Genomic DNA, 23,602 nt, shown 5'->3' with positions numbered 1-23,602 from the left:
TGAAGCAATGGAGGTGCTAATGGGAGACTTTGTTGCACAACTTAAAGGGATACTGTCATGATTTTTATGGTATACTTTTTACTTATAAATTACACTGTTTACATAGCAAATAATTCACTCTACCATTTAATATTTTATTCTTGAACCAACAAATGTATTTTTTTTTCTAGTTGAAATATTGGTGTGTAGGCAGCCCATAGCACTTACTCTGTTCTTGTGCTCCCCTGGTCCTGCTGTTATACTTAGTGGTGTGTGAGGCTCCCCATGTTAAACCCTTGCCAGCAGGGCCAGGACTAAAGAGAATAAGACAGTGTGAATACTCGGTCACAGTAGGGCTAAGGGGGCTGGCTAAGGCTCTTAGCCTGGGTATCCTGCCTACAGCAAGTTACCATATGGAGAATTCATTTGGGGAATAGGATAGGATAGACTTTGGGGTTAGGAAATCACCCTGCCGTTGTCAGTAAAAAGCCAAAATGTCAAAAGTGTCATTGTGCTTCCAACAATGTGGGAAGATGTACAACTGCAAACAAGTTGCCACTGCAACAAAATAGACAGCATGGAGGCAGGCCATTGATTGCTTAGGAACAATGTACAAAGGGACCCCTGTAGGTAACTTCTGGTTAGTAGTAATTGAAAAGTAAAACATTGAGCCTTATTAACATTAATAAGGAAATAATGCATGGGGGGTTTGTATCCTGCAGGAAATCATGTTCCCAGTGGGCACATTACCTGAACATACCTTTCCATTAGCAAAAACTGGTATTACATGCAAGTTTATATAATTGGGTAACTGTGTTTTACCCTCTCCAATTCCTATTCGCAACAATTAGACGGTATGTTTGGGTGCTTTATTGCATGCAGGGAGTGGGTTTTTCTGTGGGCAACAGCTTAACTGCTGTTAGGTGCAATTGCTTTATGGTTGGTGTTAGAATATACACAACATTGTGTGGATTTGAGTGCCCAGTGCTGCTCCCTGCAAATAAGAAGCAATACAAAACAAACAACAAAATACATTTTATTTTCATTTTCTGTTATAAAATGGTAAGCAGGCTCCAAATGTGTTGTTTCCATCCTTATAAATCTGTTCATACTGTTGGATTCTTCACAATTCCAGCAAACGAATGTCATTCATGTGTACAGCATTGAGAACTAGTGCCCTGTGCATGAGGGTAAGTGAACCTGAGAAAAACATGGTGCTGAATTCTTCTAGGTGTGCATTGTGATGGTCCAGCCATCTCTGGGAGATTATAAAATGTGCCATTGCATGGAAAACTCACAATATAAAAATGACAAAGTTGTACTTTTGTGGTGAACTCCACACTCCATGCCATTGTTAGATGCCATTATTATAGTCATGGAGCGACAGTCGTTCACTGAGTAGTGTCTAAGCAGCTGCCATGTTATCTCTAACCTAGTAAGCACCTCAGTAGAAAAGAAGCAAGAAGCAGTCTTCCCCTACAGCAATAGATTCTGCCTTTCCTCTCAGGCTGTGCTGCAGTTAGAGGCTTAACATGACTATGGGACAGTGAGGATAAAATACAGCATGGAGCAATACAGTACAATATCCCTTTAAGTTTGAGATTTCTATACAATATTTAATTAGGATGGGAAAGAGCTTGAAGTTATTTGTTATACATAAAATATCCCAACGCTACCAAGCAAGTGAAATACAGATGTGCTGTAGATATATATATATATATATTAATGAGACTAATATATTAAAAAAATACTGTTACAAATGTGAAAAAGGACACAGAAAAAATGTAAAGGCAATGTGGCAACCAATAACATTGCGCTTAGTAGCTCTTACTCTGGTTGCAGCCAGGGCTGACTTTTGGTCCTTTGCGCCTCACGTCACCTCAGCCTCTGATTGGTGCATGTGCAGACAGTCACGCTGTACTACCCATGTGCTGACCGGGGAGGCTCCTGGTACCCCCAACCCCTAAGATTTGGCTCCTGATTTTTAACAGCAGGCTAGGTAGATATCTTTTTCCCATGCTTTTTATTTTCCATAAAGGCACCTGTGGGGCACCCCCCTATAGCTGCTTCCGTAGGCATGGGCCCTCAAGTACCTATATGGTAAATACAGCCCTGGTTACAGCACAAAAGGCTCTGATAGTCCCTACTATTGACTTTTTAATGTATAGTAATAAAGGTTTTTATATTATTTCTGCTATTTTATGATTTTGAAACATATCTGCCATATTTTTCTATATTTTCTACAATTTTAAAAGATATAAAAGGTAATTTACAGCATGAAATGCAGTGTGCAAAAATGTTTTCTACTGGCTTCAGAGAGCAGTGGCTACCCCCTTGAATGAGTGCTGCCTGAGTTCAGCAGTGCTCTATTCATTGAGGGCTAGGTGGGCAGTTACATGTAGGTGCAATTTAGGGAGCAGGCGATATCGCTTGCCACAACAAGCCCTGATCTTACCACCTACCCTATGGCAGGTATTAAGGTCAGGGCTGGCCCGCACCCTCTGACGCTGTGCACCTCACACCAGATCTTTTCTCCACAGTGAAATGCTGCCTAAATGAGCGCTAAGAGGTCTGCTCTTGCACCCCTTAGTGCTCTTGCACTTATGCTTCGGGGAAACGTAAATGGCACCTATTACCTGCAATGGACATTGAGACTGTTAAAAACTACTTGATGTATTTGGTTAGTGGTATAAATATCCAAGTTCATGGCCTTTTAACCATTTGCATTAAAATTGAGGCTTGATCACATTGTCCTGGCTTTGCAAGATCTTCAAAAAATGATTTTCTCTCTATGCCCAGATGCTGGCCTGTTGTCAAAAGTCTTCGTGTATTTCTGTTGAAATTTGTATACTTACACCCTGCAGTCAAAAATAAAGATTCGGGATTATCCAAGGAAGCATGTGATTGGTGCACAATTAGCAATTATCTTTGGTCGTACTCTGAGAGGCTGGTTCCTCAATTTTTGAATTCAGGTCTTCCTCAAAATGCAATTGCCGAAAAGCTAAATAACGAAACTCGATCTAGCAATTTTTTATCCATTGCTAGCATATTTCCAAAATAATTAGAGAATCTGAAACTCAAAACTGGGGAATCTTGATCACAGTGAAGATCACATTTTCCCATTCATTTAAACATCTCGAAACAGACTAATTCCTAGGTTTTCTGTGGCAACAGATACCATAAATCTGGGCTTCTATAGGTTTTCTCTTGAACTGATTACAATTCCACATGAGAATCTAGAGGTACAGTGGGCCTTTACTAAAGGTTCCCACCTCCAATGAACAAGAACACACAGTCATGTATGATTTCACATATATACCTTTCTGATAAATGGGTACTAACCTGAAAATCTCTGATGAATGTAAGGAAGTACATATTAAATCCGAATGCAACTATCCATTCACAGATGGCACTTGTTAGGTGATAGTGATATCCCTGCAATTTATAAAAACATTTATCAGCAATATATTTGGGCACTGATCCTACCTGCTCTTGCATTCCCCAACTAGCATTCTAATATCAAAGAGGTCATTAGACCATCTCTCTCATCTCATGTGCATCTAAACATTTATTTAAGTTCAGTGTTATAGGGCACATGGCAGTCCAGCTAGAAAATAGACATATTTGTTTGTGCTTTTGTCTCATATGACCCATGCAGGGGTGTGCACTGGTGCAGGGACAGAATCCAGTTCCCCTGGGCAGTAGCATTACAACCTACCTCATCACTTGGTTTCCAATCAAGCCTCTTCCTTCCGCTCAATACAGAAAAAACACTCACTGGAAATGGGCGAATAAAGGAATCCAACAAAAAATTGGTTCAAACTGTGTTTAGTCTAAAATATTTGAAATCAGTTGCATCTATAAAATTAAGCAGTTTAGATCCTTGCCAAACGAACTGACTCCTGATCCAATTTCTGGATTCTCTTGGGAGCTTTACCTTGATGTATACAATTAGTAGAGCAATTTAAAGGGGAACTGCCATTATGTTCGGATATCGATCATACGTTTAAATGCAAAGATCTAAAACTAACATTCAGACTGAAATTGCAGGATAAAGCCATAACAATTCAGAGGATGTTCTGAACATGAAATAGTTGGCAGACACCAATAGTACAAAAGTGACTTCCATTGTAGGTCCCCCAAGGATATCATCACCTACACAGTATATGCGCAGGTTTTATTGTTATCGACCAAACTATTCTAACCTGGTCGATCGATTAAACGTCCAATTACCATGGTTTGAAAATTATTGGGATGATAATTCGGAGCCCACACATGGTCCAAAAACTAGGTTTCTTACAGTTTTTGCAGTACAACATGGCTGATGTGACCTCACATGTATATGTGCCCTTGGTTTGTTTGTGTGCATCGTTAACTGTGCAATCCCAGGGGGTGGCCTTCATAACTTAAAATGGCAGTTTTTCTATATAGGAATACCCAATGGCACATACTACCTAAAAAGTATAGTTTTATGAAAATGGTTTATTTAGATGAATAAGAGCTGTTTTGTGCAATATATTTTTATAGAGACCTACATTGTTCTGGGGTATAGTTCTCCTTTAAGGCAATGCTACATATGTATGTGGCATGTTTCTATAAGGCTTTCACTGCAATTCTTACATTGGGAAGGGCTTTTTGTCTCCTATTGTCCTTGATGGTTTGACAGTTCACAAATGTTGCAGTGGGCTTTGTTACTGACGTTACACGTCAGGAAGGAATTTTTTCCCCTCTGCGGCAAATTAGAGAGGCTTCAGATGGGGTTTTTTGCCTTCCTCTGGATCAACTAGTAGTTAGGCAGGTTAGGTATAGGCATTATGGTTGAACTTGATGGACGTATGTCTTTTTTCAACCCAACTTACTATGTTACTATGAGAGCGCAGTATTATGGAGGTCTCTGATTGGTGAAGAACAAGGAGCTTATTCTCTTTGTGGCTTGGATGACACAAGTTATGGACATTATTTTGTAAACAAATGGAGTATCTACAGATCCTTCTGTCTTTCTGCTTGCCAGAAGAAGCTCTGTTTCTCTTTTGCTATTTGCCTAATGGACTTCTTTCAAAATCCATTTTTTTGTAAACAAATTTTGACGGCAGTGACACAGATCCTTTGTACATACCAGTTAATGTGTCTTTAAAGATATGTATTGGTTTATTGTTGTAGGAAAGATTTAGCATACGAATGAAAGGGAACAAAGCAGTAGCTGGGACAGTTCAAACACAATATTTTAAATCAACTAATAATAATAATAATATTGGGCAGCCCAGGCTGTAAAACAATCCAGGGAAATGGATACGAATAATTGCGGAGGTGAAGATAGGACATTAATTAGGTGGGAATATACAATAGCAAAGTACAATTAATGGAAGAGGAAGAAGGATGGGGTATGTATATACATTTACACAATTAAAGGGGTTGTTCATCTGTGAGTTCACTTTCAGTACAATGAAGAGAGTAATATTCTGAGACAATTTGCAATTCGCCTTCCTTTTTTTCTTTTTTGTAGTTTGTTAGTTATTTAACCTTTTGTTCAGCAGCTCTCTTAGTTTTAGCAGCTATCTGGTTGCTAGGGTCCAAATTATCTTAGCAACCAGGGAGTGGTTTCAATGAGAGACTGGTATATGAATAGAGGAGGACCTGAATATAAAAAGAAGTTATAAAAAGTGACAATAACTATCAAACTGTACCCTCACAGAGCAATAGTTTTTGGCTGCTGGGGTCAGTGACCCCCATTTGAAAGCTAAAAAGAGTTAGAAAAAGAAGGCAAATAATTAAAAAAACTATAAAAAAAAACAAAAAAAACAATGAAGACCAATTGAAAAGTTGCTTAGAACTGGCCATTCTATAACATACTAAAAGTTTACTTAAAGGTGAACCACCCCTTTAAGATTCATAGGCCATTAAAGACTACCGACTCACCCCCTCCTGACCAAGTTAGAAGGTTATTATGGAAACCAATGCCAATGGCTTGCTTAACCTGAATCTGGCTGAAAATGAGCTATGAGGTAATAGATCAGCTGAATGTTGACCAGCATGAGGGGTGCCAAATCAGACACCCCACGCTCGTTTGCCTCTTTATTGAGGCACTGCATCTCTTGCAGATGCACCATACAGTCTAACCCATGACAGAGCCTTGCTGTCTCTGAGTACAGATGTCGTGTGGCTTGATGCCAGTAAGTGTTTGGTTATTTGTCTTGCTTCCTGCAAGTTTTATGTATTTTGACTGGGTGTTTTAAAGGAACACGTCAGTGTAAAATTTAAACTGGGTAAAATAAATAGACTGTGCAAAATGAAAAATGTTTTCAATATAGTTAGTTAACCAAAATGTAATCTATAAACGCTGGAGTGAACGGATCTCTAACATAATAGTCAGAACACTACTTCCTCCTTTAAGCTGTTAGCAGTCAGTAACTAATCAGTGACTTGAAGGGGGGGGGGGGCATATAGGACATAACAGTTAGTTTGCTTCTGAATCTGATCTGCTTGCTCACAAACTAACTGAACAGTTATGTCCCATGTGCCCCCCCCCTAAAGTAATTAACTAACTAAGAGGTTAGAGAGCTGAAAGCAGGAAGTAGTGTTCTGGTTTTTATGTTAGACATCCACTCACTTCAGCCTTTCTAGATTACATTTTGCCTAACTTACTATATTAGAAGTATATTTTATTTTGCACAGTCTGTTTTACCCAGTTTCATTTTTACACTGAACTGTTCCTTTATACCCATCTATTTCACCAATTGTGTGGCAGATATGATTCCAATGGAAAAGAAAGTGAATGCCTAATAAGAAAGGTGGAAGCTGGGGTCTGTGCAGAAATAATAATTTGCTTCCAAGCCAAGTCACTTTGAGCTAGGGATCACTTAACACCTCCAGTGTTTTTAGGGTTAATTCTCCTTTAAGAACTATGTTTTGAGTATAGCAGAATATAATCAGTTTAAGAAATTGGGCCATGCCTTTCACTGCAGCACTTGCTACAAACTCAACATACCTCATCACTTGGTTTCCAGTAAAGTTTGGTTGTGCCAGTTTGTAATGAGCAGGCAATCACTGGAAATATATGTGTAAAGGACAAGAACGCAATAAAGCAATGCAAATGGGTGACTTTGTAAAGCAGGAGGAGAAATACATACAGATGAGAAGGGAAGGGGAAATGTAGGAAGAAATATGTAGAGAAGTGGGTGAGAAATATAAACACAAATAAAAATAAAGCGATGTGGGGAAATGTTTTGGGTTGGTGGGAGCAAATCAATTACATGGAGAGGCAGCAGCCTTGGTCTCAAGATATGTAGAGTGACAGAAAGAGGAAACAAATAATGAAGGATGAGGAAGTAAATGAGAAAGAATATGAAAATGTAGTGAAAATACATGAAATAAAAGTAATGTTGAAAGAGAATAAGGGCAGGGGTACACGGGGAGATTAGTCACGCCACGACAAATCTCTGTTGTCGCGGACAACTAATCTCCCCGGCTAGAATGTAAATCGCCGGAGGGATGGCATACGCAGCGCCGCGATTTGCCGAACTTGCCTTGAGAGGAAACTTCGGCGACTTAGGCAAATTGCGGCGCCACGTATGCCATCCCACTGGCGATTTACATTCTAGCCGGTGGGATAGCATTGCAGGGAGATTACGAAGATTTGTCACGCGGTTACTAATCTCCCCGTGTGTCACTGCCCTAACACATACAGAACAAGCACAGTTTACATGAACTAGCAAGTATATACGTTGGTTATGTGCTAATGTGAGTACAAGAATACTGGGCATTATGTGGTGTGTCAGTTTAAGTTTCTATCATTTGAGTGCAGCTGGGTATGATTTATATATTTATTTAAGAATTTCAGTAACAAAATGCACCTTACACTATTGTAATTTCAAGCCTGCATGTAAAATATTTACATCTGGTGTTGCTTTTAATTGAAGAAGGCATTTATATACAAAAATAGGTACAAATTTGATTTTGTTATTAATTTATAGCAAACCTGAAAAGGATACTGGGTACCACAGCAATAAATGCTATCACAGAAATAGCCATTCTTATATGACAGGTGACTCTCGTGTTCCAAGCCGGGCAGGACTTGTAGGAGATATAGGACTGTAATAAAATATAGAGCACCCCACAGATGAATGTTATAAGTGCCCCCGCATCATGCACAGCAGGGACTGCCATCTCCTGGAAGGGAAAACACATTATACACATGATCAGATTTTCTGTGCACACAAAGTGCAAAATCACACTGCTAACATTATGGAGCAAATATTTTTAGCAACTTAAGAATGACTATGCTTGAAATAATGTTTCTGTTACGGTGCATTTTATGCGTAACAAATGGACTTTAATGGTAATTCAAACAGTGAAATAATATTTAATTGACTTTATAAACAGTAAAAATATTCAACCTTAGGGAAAATCCGCATTTTATAATCGAATTCCCATGGGAATAATAATATGAAAGAAATTAAGGCTGCACCCATCTGTAATTAACTCACTGCTGTGCCTTATGTAGGAAATCTAATGTGCACAGGAAATGGTGAAACATCAGATAAATGTAACACCTGGGGGGCTTATTCACAAAAATAGGGATAGGGGATGAATAGTATTTTGAAAGCAAGATATAGGGCCCGATTCACTAAAGTCCGAAATAAGGAGTGCTATTTATAGCATGCGTTAAAAATCTTATCACTTCTTATTTTTCACTCGATTCACTAAAAGGACACTTGTCATAATTAAGAAGCGATGTTCTTGGCGTTATTTATCTTACGATGACATATTTTAATGAAAAAAACTATGCGATAAGCGTTATAGGGGCCGATTCACTAAAGGTCAATAACGCTTATCGCATAGTTTTTTTCATTAAAAAGCATGCGATAATTAAGTACCAATTCATCAAAGTCATTTCGCATGTGTTAATCCACATATCGCATGCACAAAAAAAACGCATTGCGTTAATTAGCGAATAGAAATAGTACTAACGCATGATTCACAAACACATATGAAGCGTTAAACGTGCAAAATATCGTGTTAATCTGTGTAAATATTAACCCTACTTGGGGCAGGCGGTACTTAAAGAAAATTGCGGTTCGTGAGCTATTGGCAACACAACATGGAGTTTGCAGTCGTATTTTTTCAAGTATATGTTGGCCCTAGAGTGATGCATCCTCCAGTTTTCAGGGAAATGGTGGTTTTCAGAAAGTAATGGTTACGTGCGTAATATATTGCGCTCTGCGTAAAATATCGCACGCTGCGTAATATCTTGTGCGCTGCGTAATATATTTCTTGAAAATATGTCTTCGTAAGATAAATAACGCCAAGAACATCGCTTCTTAATTATGACAAGTGTCCTTTTAGTGAATCGAGTGAAAAATAAGAAGTGATAAGATTTTTAACGCATGCTATAAATAGCACTCCTTATTTCGGACTTTAGTGAATCGGGCCCCTTATTTCGGACTTAAGTGAATCAGGCCCATAATATGCAGAAGGAATTCCTTGACAGTGTTTTATTTTCTATTTATATTACATTGGACACTAATAAGGGAAGCAGAGACAATGCAGATACTCACAAGTCTTATAAAGCTAATAAAGCAAATAAGACTAAATATAATGGCAAGAATAGACTGGTATTTTTGAGGTTTTTTTTAAATAATCTCAGCTGGTTTCAGATGGCTGTAATTTATATTGTTTTAAAACAAAACCACTATGGTGAAAAAAGAAGCAAAAGAAAGTTTGCTGTGATTCATGTGATATAATTTTTCAAACATGAATAACTTTACCCTAAATATTATCAGAAATAATCCTAAAAAATGATGTACAATTTTATTTTGACACCTGTATCCCTTTAAGGGCTCTGGCACACAGGGAGGTTAGTCGAACGCGACAAATCTCCCTGTTCGTGGGTGACTAATCTCCCCAAATTGCCATCCCACAGGCGAAAATGTAAATCACCGGTGGGATGGCATACGTGGCGGCCTTGAGAGGAAACTTCCGCGATTTCACTGAAATCGCGCCGCCGCGTATGCCATCCCACCGGCGGTGAGATTAGTCGCCCGCGAACAGGGAGATTCTCCCCGTGTACCAGAGCCCTAAAGGGAAATGTTGGTGCATATGTCTGGAAGAAATTGCTTACTTGCTCTCCTACACACACTTGAAAGCCCAATTTAAAGGTAAATTAAAATGAGATTAGGAGATTAGAACACTTATCTGCTCTCCTATACTGTGTATTATTGGATGTACAGTGTGACTGAATGGCTGATAACATCAGTGTTTTTCTACTGTAACTGTTAGGAACTAAAGAGGGCCCTGACCACAGGTTGGACCTCCAAAGGAGGATTAAACTGATACAATCTGGAGCGTGATCTGTACTGAGTGAAAGGTATGATTCTTATGGATGGTGCTAGGATTAAGATTGGAGCCTTAGGTGCTCTGCAACCCACCTCTAAAAAACAGAATGAAATCCAAATGGTTTACGTTCAAGACACGCAACTTGACAGGGTTGCCACCTGGAAAAATATCAGCCAAGGCTGGGAGTGCTATTACAAATTTATGGGCCACCCTAACCCCTGTTTCCTGTTTTCCTCCCTGCTCCTCTATCACCCAGGCCAACCCACCAAATATCCACCCAAAACACACCTCTTACAAGTCTCTAATGAAAAATACCTGAAAAGTAGCAACAATTCCCATGCCGATGCAGCCTAACAATCCAATGGCTAATGAAGTCTTATTGAAGTAATAAGGCAGAAAATCAGTGGAGTGATTTTGCTTCTCTAATATCTTATATCTGGTATACATTGTAGCTGCCCCTGTTAAATAAAATAAAAGACAACATTTATTGTAAATTACTTGCTAAAGTAAACCAAGGTGTAAAATCAAGGAATTTAGAACTCATGAAGAACTACTGAAGTATAACATTATGTGAAAAAGGTTCCTCCACCTAAAAACTGTGTTTTGTATAATGAAGGAAAATCTGAGCAGCCAATAAATATTCTTTTAATAAAAATTATATTTAAAAATAAATGTAAAATTACTGAAAATGTGTACTGAATATATGTTGGAATGCTGCTAAGAATTACATTTTCTTTCATTATGAAATAACAATATTTGGGGGAGGGCACCTTCTTTCTTAACTTTATGTTGTTAGACCACAGCATTCCTCAACATATAGGAGCATAATAGTTACTCAGCAGCTCTCTATGCCAGTTATCTGGTACTGCAGTTCCATGTAACCTGACTTAGGGCTCTGGCACACGGGGAGATTAGTCGCCCGCGTCAAATCTCCCTTGTCACGGGCGACTAATCTCCCCGAACTACCATCCCTCAGGTGAAAATGTAAGTCGCCGGTGGGATGGCACACGCTGCGAGGCAACTTCGGCGATTTGCCGAAATCGCCTGCGCATCGCGCCATTCCACCAGTGACTTACATTTTCACCGGAGGGATAGTAGTTCGGGGAGATTAGTCACCCGTGACAAGGGAGATTTGTCGCGGGCGACTAATCTCCCCATGTGCCAGAGCCCTAAAGCTGGTCACACTGGGTCAGATAATGGCTAATTTCAACTAAACAAGCCTGATAACTACCCATGTGTGAATCTAGTTGGTGAAACCACTTGGCCAATAACTGGGCAGCTTGCAACTGGCAAGCAACAACCGATAACAGCAAAGCATGAGTTATTGTCCAGGCTTTAGACAGGAAAGTTGTCTATTAAACTACAATAAAGGAAGCAGTTTCCATAGAGAATATTTGTTATCAGCTGCAATAAAAAGCACCTTTGGACAAACTATGACTCAGTATAAGGCCAAATTCTTATATTTATTTGACGTTTCTTTATATTTTCTTCATTGTTTCATGTTGGAGAATCATAATTCATTTTAGCAATGAGAGAAGTGATTAGCATCCTCCATCTATTATTCCTCAGCACAAGATTTAATTGGAACAGCTATGTTAAGATTCTACATATCATATAACATATAAACTTAAGCAGCTTATGTACATACAGTAATACAATTATAAATGAAAACTGATTCCCAAAAAACCTTCTGTCTGTGAAGATGGCCTTTGCTAGTACGATGCACATTGGGCTAGGAACTGAGATCACAGCTGTGACTGGCCCTGGGGCTACAGGGAGCCCTTGAGAAAATAAGGTTCCCAGTCATCATAGTACAATCCCTAGGCTAAGGTTGCTAGATCATTTACAATCACCTCTGCTCACAGGTAGTGTTGTGCCACAATTGAATGGTAGCCCTTGTGTGGTTAATTGTAAATGAATGGAACTACTGCCATGTAACAGCACTGCATGGCTACTATCCTTAAAGACTGTGCCACACTAAGTCAGTGGATCAGCTTTTCGACCCAAATATTGGGTAAGAACCAGCCATGCACCTTTTTATAACACCTATTTTGTTCTGCAGGAAGAAATTTTCAATTGGATCCTGACCCACAGGTTAAGAATCACTGGTATATAATAAGGCTAAAAGAGGGTGGGTTTATGAAGGGAGGGCAGGGGGGCTCATCAAAGAAAAGACAAAAGAGTGCCATATAGGCACACTCTACTGAGCCCCACATGGGGCTACCAAATAGCCAATCACAGCCCTTATTTTGCACCCCAAAGCACTTTTTTCATGCTTGTGTGGCTCACCAACACTATTTACATCTGAGTGTGGCTCATGAGTAAAAAAGGTTGGGCATCCCTGTCTAAACCATTCATTTTCAGCTTTGCTCTACTTACCCAACATGGCAGACAGACTGATCATAAAACCAAAAACTCCACTTTCAGGAGGCGATGTACCTGTGTCACTAAAAAGTAAAGTAAAAACATAATTTTTTTAAGTACAGACATTAGCATTTGCACTTCAAATTTGCAAGATATAATAACAGTAAAAATCCCTGTCACCATACTAACTAGTTATTAACTCAGTAGATGCTGGTTTTGGCTCTTGCTCGATAATACCAATATGATAGATCCCTAGTTATTGCTTGTTATCCCTCTCAAATACCTGGAATTATGTATACCCTATTGTGAAATCAGTTGCTACATCATTTCAACCAACCCGCTTGTTACGCTCCTCTACTGACCTGCTCTTCAACTCCTCTCTCATTCCCTCCTCACACGCTCGCATTCAAGACTTTGCAAGGACTGCCCCCCTTCTCTGGAATTCGCTCCCACAATCTGTCAAACTTTCTCCCAATCTCTCCGTGTTCAAAAGATCTCTAACATTTATTTAGAGAAGCTTACTCTCATTTAGTTTAACATGAGTTAAGTGTGTTGCTAAAAGCAATAATCTGTGCCACACCTCTCACAACTCTGGCCTTGCCCATTCCCACACCTTGTGTCTCAACCCTTTCTCCTTATAGATTGTAAGCTCTTTTGGGCAAGGCTCTCTTCACCTCTTGTATTGGTTATTGATTGCTTTTTATGTTACTCTGTATGTCCAGTGTATGAAACCCACTTATTGTACAGCGCTGCAGAATATGTTGGTGCTTTATAACTGTCACAACTAGAAGTTCAGAGAACAGCAAGAGTCAGGCAAATACTGCTTACAATAGCAATTACACTTACAAATAAAGCCAATGTAATATTATAACAAATACATATTTAACAGGGATGCTTGCATTTAGTCAACAGTCTAAATCTGTCAGAAAAACATTTTTGTAATTCATCTTTGTTATTTAAAGTGTTTTGAAGCTAAAAACCAGGATCAGCGCTGCTCTCCTCTGCTCTCTCTTCTCTCTTTGGAAAGGATTGACAAAACTAACTTGCATTTTGCCCAAACAGGAAGTTGACACTGGTTCTGAGCATGCATTCCCTCTCCAGCTTCATTAGCATATTTAATATCATTGGCTGGCAAAATTCAGCCAATCGGATCTATTAAATGCAAATAAAGCAAGAGAGGAAAGGCATGCGCAGTAACCACTATCAACTTCCTGTTTAGGCAAACGCAAGTTGGTGTCGGTGATCCCTTCAAGACAGAGAGGAGAGAGCAGAGGAGAGCAGCACTGATCCTGGTCTGTAGCTTCAAAACTATACATTTTAAAGAAGATGAATCACAAAAATGTTTTTTTTCTGACAGGGGCTTTTCAAATTCAGGCTATTGTCTGAAGGTGAACGTACCCTTTAAAAGTGGCTTAGAATTATACCTTTTTATCATTAGGCAAATTTTTTTTGTAACTTGAATTTTTATTGAAAAGACATTTCAATAGTTTGCAAACATAAAGAAAAAATAGACAGTAAAAAAAAGAGGAGAAGGAAAGCAGGTAGGTAGAAGATCAGTATAACGTTCATGTATCATTAGGCAAATTTTAAAGGGGTTTGCAACCCCTATAAGTAGCAGACTAAAGTTTTATGGGCCCAAAAATCACGTGGGTGCAAACAGCTTCTACATTCTTTTCCCAGTGCTGTTTTATCTCACTGATAACTGAACCACAGCCTTATCTCCGTACCACAGAATTATTTCCACACTACTTCCCTCTGAAATCTGAATACAGACTAACAAATCTTTACAAAGTCTCAGTTCTCAAGGAAATGGTAAATAATGGAAATACATTATTTTCCAAATATTATCTAAGTTTATTTTTCATGCCAGTAGGTAAAATATTGCCGTGATAGATGAACACTTAATGCAACAGGAAGTAATATTTGCCCCCCCCCCCCAGTAAATGCTATCTGCTAGAGATGACAAGAACTGGAACAGACTTTGCACCTTTTATTGCATTACCCCAATGTGAGTTAAAGCTATAAATTGCCTTTACATGCAGTGTGTAAAGTGCAAAAAAGGCAGCACTGGGCCAATTTTTTGCACTTTGCACACTGCATAGTGCATTGTGCAAATTGCCACAGGCCTCTGAGCTCCATTTTTCACTAATACAGGGCTGACTACATTAGAAAGCACTTTATGAGTGAGTGGCAGGTGTCATTCAGTGGCACAAATGCACTTATTCAATCATTCATTTCAATCAGCCTAATTTTTGGTTAAGTAACTGATTTTATATGTTCATTTAGAGACCTAGCACCATCCATCAATCTTTCCCATCACCACTAAATCCACTGTTTTCCTTCCAACAGGAGTATATTTTTTTAGTCTACAATATCTGTGTGTGTGAGGCATGTAGTGGACATACTGTACATCAGTGGGACTTGTCTCTGGTGTTATATGTCTAGTAACTATAAAGGGCTCAAGAGTAATTATCTGTATGAATGAAATAGAACCTGAGAATCTCCGTATTACGGAAAGCCTGTCTCCCATAGACCCCATTTTAATCAAATAATTCAAATTTTGAAAATTGATTTCCTTTTTCTCTGTAAAAATAAAACAGTGCTTTGTATTTGATCTAAGATAACTAAGATAATTAATCCTCACCGGATGTAAAATAATCCTATTGGGTTTACGGATCCAAATTACGGAAAGACCCCTTATACGGAATACCCTTGGTCCCGAGCATTCTGGATAACAGGTCCTATACCTGTACTTCTATAAGCCCAGAGGCACCAAAGAAAAGTCTGCGGAAATTTGCAGCTCATTCATGTGAAATGTTTCATGTGCCCATAGACTCTTTGTACTGCTTAAAAGACCTAGAAGGATTGGGTTGCCTTACAGCAAATATCTGCAAACTGTTTAGCCTCAGGCCCTACATTTACAGACAATAATTTGGTTAGACACTTATGTGCCATAACAAGCGAGAGGATCTAAGGGTGTATGGCAATCTTTAGCAGGGCTTGCATTTACTCTGTTTGATACTGCTTAACTAGTCAGCATTGGAGTCTCTATTGGTGCTCTGCCACACAATTGTCAAGTAATATTTATAAGTAGGCTGTAGCCAGTGATATTCAGAGACAATCTGCAATTGGCCTTCCCCTTTTTTTTTTTTTTTTTAATTTTTTAATTATTTATGTTTTTTTTCTAAGCAGCTCTCCAATTGAGAATTTCAGCAGCTATCTGCTTACAAGGGTCCAATGTACCCTACCAAAAAGACTGTGGCTTAAATAGAGACAACCCTGAATATAAAGTAATAAAAGTAACAATACTATTAAAGCCTAGCAGAAATGTTTTTGCTTGTTGGACCCATGACAGAATTTTTAATTATAAGCTGGAAAGAGGCAGACAAGGAAGAAGAAGAGCAAATAAATGAAAAAAAGAAAATCAATAAAAACTGTAGACCAATTGAACAGTTGCTAGGAACAGGACATTCTATAACATACTGAAAGTTAACTTAAAGTTGAAGTACGCCATTAATTGGTTTCTAATTGGAACCACTAACATATTTACTTGTTTACTAGTGATTTCTAGAAATGATTCTCTGCTGATGAATCACACCGATACATTGCATTTCATCACATTTGTTTATCTCTCTCACGCAGGAAGTCACGTACAAAAGGCACATAATATTTAACAAAGCTAGCAGTTGTATTGTTAGCACAAATGTTTCTGTTTTTTTTTTAAATCTGAATGAATTAGATTAGCAAGATGTTGTTTTCATTTATGCTACAGCCTTTATAGCATGTTTAGAAATACATATTATGTGCAACTCTTTTAGTTCTTAGAAATGCTAGTCTTCCTCTCAAGCTGTTCTTCCTGTGAGCCATATGCTGACACAGCAGAGTAGGGAGAGCTGTACCATTCGGAGAATAACTGCAGGGGTGTAGAGGCCACTCACACACTCAGGCCCCTGAGTGGTAAAGCAGTCTAATTAGACAGCAGGTGCCGGAAGTGTAAAGGGGTAGTTTACTTTTACATAAACTTTTGGTAAAGTGTGCTTTTCGTAGCAACTTTTCAATCAGTTATCATTAGCTGTCTTCTTTTGCTTCATTTGATCTCTCAGATAGGAAGGGTCAGTGATCCCAGCAGCTAAAAAAAATGTATTGTTCTCTAGGGCTACAATTGTAGCCTCTCTCCTATTCATATTCCAGTCTCTCAATCAACCCACTGCCTTGTTGCTAGGGTAAACTAGCAACCAGATAGCTGCTGAAATCCCGGACTGGAGAGCTGCTGAACAAAAAGCTAAATAATTCAGAGACCACAAAAAATAAAAAATTACAACCATTTACAAATTGCCTTAGAATATGAATGCCTACATCATACTTATGTTCATTTAAAGGTGAACCACCCCTTATAAATTAGTCTAAAAACTGTTTCTAAAAGCCTACTGTTCTCTTGGTTTGGGGTACACAGCAGCTGTTCCTTCTGGGAAGACAGGGTCATTTACATCACCATAAACTAAGGGGTGTATTTATTAACACTGGAGATAAACAGCACTGGAGACATTGCTGTTGCCCATAGCAACCAATCAGAACTCTGCTTTTGTTTTTTAACTTGTAGGCGGCCATTCAAATCTAATTGCTGATTGGTTGCTATGGGCAACAGCACCATTGATGTTTGCCCCTATACAACTATTTGGGGTGCACCACAGGGCTTTAGACTAATATTAGCATTGATTCAGACTGGATAAGAGCAGCACACTGAATCAGAGCAATAATGTTACAGCGCAACCTGTTAAACACAGGAATTTTTAATTTTTTTTTATAGTTTTTGAATTATTTCATCAGTCTCTCATTTAAACCACTCCCTGGCTGCTAAGGTAATTTGGACCCTAGCAACCAGATAGCTACTGAAATTCTAAATTGGAGAGCTACTGAACAGAAAACAATAATTCAAAAAAGACAAATAAAAAAATTAAGACCAACATGTAACGTGCAAGTTGTCTCAGAATATAATTTTCTACATAAAGTTTACTTAAAGGTGAGCAATCCCTTTAATCATAAATGCAAGTAAAAAAAATTCTTATCTCATGGTATGATATTATCTGGCAAGTATATTTATTTATTTTTAATGATTTATGTAATAGTTGTAACAAAATACTTGGCAGAGCTGTGACATCAATAATGTAACAATAACCTTCACATGATTAATGTCTGTTGTGTGCTATACTGTATATACTGGCTATACTGTTAATCAGTGTATGATCAAATCACTGCCCTATTATTAAGGCACAGGGCCTTGTAACGGCCTGGTGTGTAATGAAAAAATTCATAGGCAGCAGTAACATAAAGGTTAGATACATTTGATTTTAAAGGAGAAGGAAATGTAAAATAACTAGAGGGATGCTGAACTTCCCAGTGATTCTAGACACTTACCTGCTAACCTTTTTGCCTTCTTCTGGATCAACTAGACGTTAGGCAGGTTATATATAGGCATTATGGTTAAACATGATGGACGAACGTCTTTTATCAACCTAACTTACTATGTCACTATGTTATGTTACTATGTTACCTGAAATTTTATTTTGTCCTCCAAGGTGTCTCATGTGACAATGTGCAGAACAGAAATTGATAAAAGGCATGTATTATGCATGTGCCCACCCAAGTCTGACAGGGAATGCAGGCCACAACTTTAGGAGCGACATGCCGCCCGGCCGCACATACACATTGCTCGCATACGAAACAGTGGGAACAGGATGCAATGCCCCAGTGCTCCGTTGGTGCGATAAATCAATGCGCATGTACGAGTGATGGGGAGAGGGGGGCAGGTAATGGGGGTGGCCTCTTGGCACCTTCATTACAAATCTGGCGCTGAGGGGATGCTTGGACAAACAAGAAAAGATGGCAGCAAGGAGCTCAACAAATAGTACCACCCAGGAGTAGCAGGTAGAATCATTTGGAGGCTCCTAACAACTTGGCTCCCCCACAATGATTTTACCTTTCCTTCTCCTTTAAATTGTCACCACCATGCTTAATTTTCCCTGTGCCAAACAAATGAGCTTTTTTTCCTCTTGCAGACAATCACGCATTCTGGTCATGTCCCTAGCAGCTCTTCAGATTTATATTATTGCGCCACCAATGTAAACAACTGTTTCACAGTTTCTTGACCACTATCTTAGTGTTTCAAATAGCAACATAATAACTTCATTAAAATGCTTTATGTTCAACAGCCCAATAGTTTGCCTGGAGATCCCTGTTGTGGCAAATATGTGTACGTTATTAAACGATAGCTTGTACTTGACCCTAAAGGTGGCCATACACCGGCCGATTGTTTCAGCTGATATCGTTCCCTTAAACTGATTCGGCTGCTTATCAGGCCATGTAGGGGCACCAACAACGGGCCTGAAATCGGCCAGATATCGATCTGGAGGCAAAACAATCCTATTGGGAATAATAACTCTTTCAATGATTTTTTTAGTATGGAGATTCAAATTATGGAAAGACCCCTTATCTGGAAAATACCAGGTCCTGAGCATTCTGGATAACAGGTCTTATACCTGTAATACAAGCGCCTTATCTGGAACACATGTGGTAGAGATAGGTGAACTTTGAGAATGTATTTATGTATATCCTTATTTATAAAGTGCTACTTATGTACAGGGCCGGATTTCTCTCCGGTGCGCCCCGAGGCCGCCCCCTGTGGGAGTCCCCCATGCGCATGCGCGAACGCGCACCCCGGTGCGCATGCGCGAACGCGCCCCCACTGCGCATGCGCAAAGCGCCAGCTCCCCATTGCGCATGCGCGAACGCTCTTTTTAACTCCCATACGGAGCAGTGGGGAGAGGTCCCGACTGCTCCGTATGGGAGCAAAATTAAAAAATGTTCTTGCGGCGGGGCGGCATGCCGCCCCTAAACTTCTGCCGCCCTAGGCCCGGGCCTTTGTGGCCTCTCCACAAATCCGGGCCTGCTTATGTACGCAGTGCTGTACAGATAAAGCTGAATGTATAGAGCCTTATTTATGCACACAGAGAGGTAACAGGTGGACATATTGACCTTTTCAAATAAGGGGGCATTACATACAGTAGTATTAGGAGCAGTGACAGGAGGACAAAATAGAAAATCAGTATTTATTACTGAGAAATGGGGGATTTTGGGCACGTATGACTTTCTATGTAGTTTGGGAGGAAAGATAAAAAAGGGCATAATTCACCCCCATAAGTAATCTGCAAGGTCATGTGTTTTCCAGCAATTGTCACCTTAAATGTATAGTAGACGGCCATGTTTCCAAACGATAATTACCTTAAAATGCTTGGCCTTATAAAATACTAAGAGCTTGCAGGAATTAAAATACCCATAATGCAAAAAAAGGATATTGTAAGGGTTTAAATATAATGTATTTAACATGCAGTGGCACAAAAGCCATAGTTCTGTCCAATGGGACAGGTGTTGCCCTCCAATAGATTTTATGCCCCCAAGCATTCCCAACATCTCCTCAGACTTATCTGTCAGGCCCTAAACATGTGAAATAGCAGATACTTGGCCCACAGCAAAGTTATTGGGAGAAGCCATTGTTAGTTGTGGGAGAAGCCATTGTTAGTATGCCCCCAGGGTACTCATTTTTATAGGTAACTAAAGACAAGCTGTTTGAAACAACTATTTCCTTTTCTCGAGTAAACTCTCCAGACAGGACAGAAGGAAAGTCTCTAGCAGAGGAACCTTCTAGCTTTCGTTGGACTACAAGTCCCATGAACCCCAAGCGAAGGAGACATAGAAACGCATCCTCCCTGCCCCTGGAGTCCTCTCTCGCTTACCTTATATAGGGGACAAATGGCGGCACATGTCCAATCAGCACCGAGATGATATAGGAGAAGAGAAAGCCAGCAGAGGACCAGATGACTAAAATTGAGGGCAGGAATGCCGCTCCGTGCAGGCACCAGCAAGGCATTGGGCGCACTTGCTTCCCTTGCGATGCTCTTTATCTTGGCAAAAGTCCGACGTCGGCGCAGCGCAAACACTCACACAAACGATTTGCTGCCCGGCGCAGCTTGTAGAGCGCTTATGGGGGGGATGCTGCTGCTCGGTGTGAGGGAAGCCTTGCGTTGCACGTAATGATGCCGCTGCCGCCGCCGCACACCGACTTTCATAGCTCTCATCCCAGCGATCACTTCAGCATCACAGTTCACTTCCCCTTTCTGTCCCATCTCATAGTGCCCTGTGACTGCGAGCTGGAACCATCAGACCCACATAAGTTACTTTCACTTCTGCTCTCCTCCCGCCCCCTGCAGGAATGAGTGGGCACTGCCTGGGGAAGGGAGGGGAGTGAACTTTGGCAGAACTTTGTGTGCGCTTGCTGGAAGAGCTGGGAAACCTCCCCGAGTCCATTTCGGAACGCAGTGCTGAAACTTTTGGTCCCATAGATGTTATACTACAGCTCCCAGAACCCCAAGCCCAGTGAGGTGCAGTACTACAGCCTCCAGAACCCCAAGCCCAGTGATCTGCAGTACTACAGCCTCCAGAACCCCAAGCCCAGTGATGTACAGTACTACAGCTCCCAGAACCCCAAGCCCAGTGATGTGCAGTACTACAGCTCCCAGAACCCCAAGCCCAGTGATGTGCAGTACTACAGCCCCCAGAACCCCAAGCCCAGTGATGTGCAGTACTACAGCTCCCAGAACCCCAAGCCCAGTGATGTGCAGTACTACAGCCCCCAGAACCCCAAGCCCAGTAATCTGCAGTACTACAGCCCCCAGAACCCCAAGCCCAGTGATCTGCAGTACTACAGCTCCCAGAACCCCAAGCCCAGTGATGTGCAGTACTACAGCCCCCAGAACCCCAAGCCCAGTGATGTGCAGTACTACAGCTCCCAGAACCCCAAGCCCAGTGATGTGCAGTACTACAGCTCCCAGAACCCCAAGCTCAGTGATGTGCAGTACTACAGCCCCCAGAACCCCAAGCCCAGTAATCTGCAGTACTACAGCCCCCAGAACCCCAAGCCCAGTGATCTGCAGTACTACAGCTCCCAGAACCCCAAGCCCAGTGATGTGCAGTACTACAGCCTCCAGAACCCCAAGCCCAGTGATCTGCAGTACTACAGCTCCCAGAACCCCAAGCCCAGTGATGTGCAGTACTACAGCTCCCAGAACCCCAAGCCCAGTGATCTGCAGTACTACAGCTCCCAGAACCCCAAGCCCAGTGATGTGCAGTACTACAGCCTCCAGAACCCCAAGCCCAGTGATCTGCAGTACTACAGCTCCCAGAACCCCAAGCCCAGTGATGTGCAGTACTACAGCCTCCAGAACCCCAAGCCCAGTGATCTGCAGTACTACAGCCTCCAGAACCCCAAGCCCAGTAATCTGCAGTACTACAGCTCCCAGAACCCCAAGCCCAGTGATGTGCAGTACTACAGCTCCCAGAACCCCAAGCCCAGTGATGTGCAGTACTACAGCTCCCAGAACCCCAAGCCCAGTGATGTGCAGTACTACAGCCCCCAGAACCCCAAGCCCAGTGATGTGCAGTACTACAGCCCCCAGAACCCCAAGCCCAGTGATGTGCAGTACTACAGCCCCAGAACCCCAAGCCCAGTGATCTGCAGTACTACAGCCCCCAGAACCCCAAGCCCAGTGAAGTGCAGTACTACAGCCCCCAGAACCCCAAGCCCAGTGATGTGCAGTACTACAGCTCCCAGAACCCCAAGCCCAGTGATGTGCAGTACTACAGGCCCCAGAACCCCAAGCCCAGTGATGTGCAGTACTACAGCCCCCAGAACCCCAAGCCCAGTGATGTGCAGTACTACAGCCCCCAGAACCCCAAGCCCAGTAATCTGCAGTACTACAGCTCCCAGAACCCCAAGCCCAGTGATGTGCAGTACTACAGCCCTCAGAACCCCAAGCCCAGTGATGTGCAGTACTACAGCCTCCAGAACCCCAAGCCCAGTGATGTGCAGTACTACAGCTCCCAGAACCCCAAGCCCAGTGATGTGCAGTATTACAGCCCCCAGAACCCCAAGCCCAGTGATGTGCAGTACTACAGCCTCCAGAACCCCAAGCCCAGTGATGTGCAGTACTACAGCCTCCAGAACCCCAAGCCCAGTGATGTGCAGTACTACAGCCCCCAGAACCCCAAGCCCAGTGATGTGCAGTACTACAGCTCCCAGAACCCCAAGCCCAGTGATGTGCAGTACTACAGCCCCCAGAACCCCAAGCCCAGTGATCTGTAGTACTACAGCCCCCAGAACCCCAAGCCCAGTGATGTGCAGTACTACAGCCCCCAGAACCCCAAGCCCAGTGATCTGTAGTACTACAGCCCCCAGAACCCCAAGCCCAGTGATGTGCAGTACTACAGCCCCCAGAACCCCAAGCCCAGTGATCTGCAGTACTACAGCTCCCAGAACCCCAAGCCCAGTGATGTGCAGTACTACAGCCCCCAGAACCCCAAGCCCAGTGATGTGCAGTACTACAGCTCCCAGAACCCCAAGCCCAGTGATGTGCAGTACTACAGCTCCCAGAACCCCAAGCCCAGTGATGTGCAGTACTACAGCTCCCAGAACCCTAAGCCCAGTGAGGTGCAGTACTACAGCCCCCAGAACCCTAAGCCCAGTGAGGTGCAGTACTACTGCTCCCAGAACCCTAAGCCCAGTGAGGTGCAGTACTACAGCCCCCAGAACCCCCAGCCCAGTGAGGTGCAGTACTACAGCTCCCAGAACCCCAAGCCCAGTGATGTGCAGTACTACAGCCCCCAGAACCCCCAGCCCAGTGATGTGCAGTACTACAGCTCCCAGAACCCTAAGCCCAGTGAGGTGCAGTACTACTGCTCCCAGAACCCCAAGCCCAGTGATCTGCAGTACTACAGCTCCCAGAACCCAAAGCCCAGTGAGGTGCAGTACTACTGCTCCCAGAACCCCAAGCCCAGTGAGGTGCAGTACTACTGCTCCCAGAACCCCAAGCCCAGT

General features: G+C 41.6%; 1 protein-coding gene across 2 annotated transcripts; it reads right to left on the bottom strand.

The window, feature by feature from the left end:
• Nucleotides 1–998: 998 nt before the first annotated feature.
• On the bottom strand, nucleotides 999–20,930 carry dram1 (DNA damage regulated autophagy modulator 1). 2 transcript variants are annotated; one of them, XM_012958972.3, is made up of 7 exons: nucleotides 20,466–20,930; nucleotides 12,691–12,758; nucleotides 10,627–10,769; nucleotides 7,968–8,145; nucleotides 6,965–7,023; nucleotides 3,322–3,414; nucleotides 999–2,837 (listed from the first exon to the last, which is right to left on the bottom strand). In XM_012958972.3, the coding sequence occupies exons 1-7, from the start codon at nucleotides 20,597–20,599 to the stop codon at nucleotides 2,793–2,795; spliced, it is 720 nt and encodes a 239-aa protein (XP_012814426.1). In that variant the 5' UTR covers nucleotides 20,600–20,930; the 3' UTR covers nucleotides 999–2,792.
• Between the last annotated feature and the right edge of the window lie 2,672 nt (nucleotides 20,931–23,602).

Source organism: Xenopus tropicalis, chromosome 3 (genome assembly GCF_000004195.4).
Source record: "Xenopus tropicalis strain Nigerian chromosome 3, UCB_Xtro_10.0, whole genome shotgun sequence".
Taxonomy (NCBI): Eukaryota; Metazoa; Chordata; class Amphibia; order Anura; family Pipidae; genus Xenopus; species Xenopus tropicalis.
Note: the sequence above shows the minus strand (reverse complement) of the source record. Positions and strands in the feature narration are given on the sequence as shown.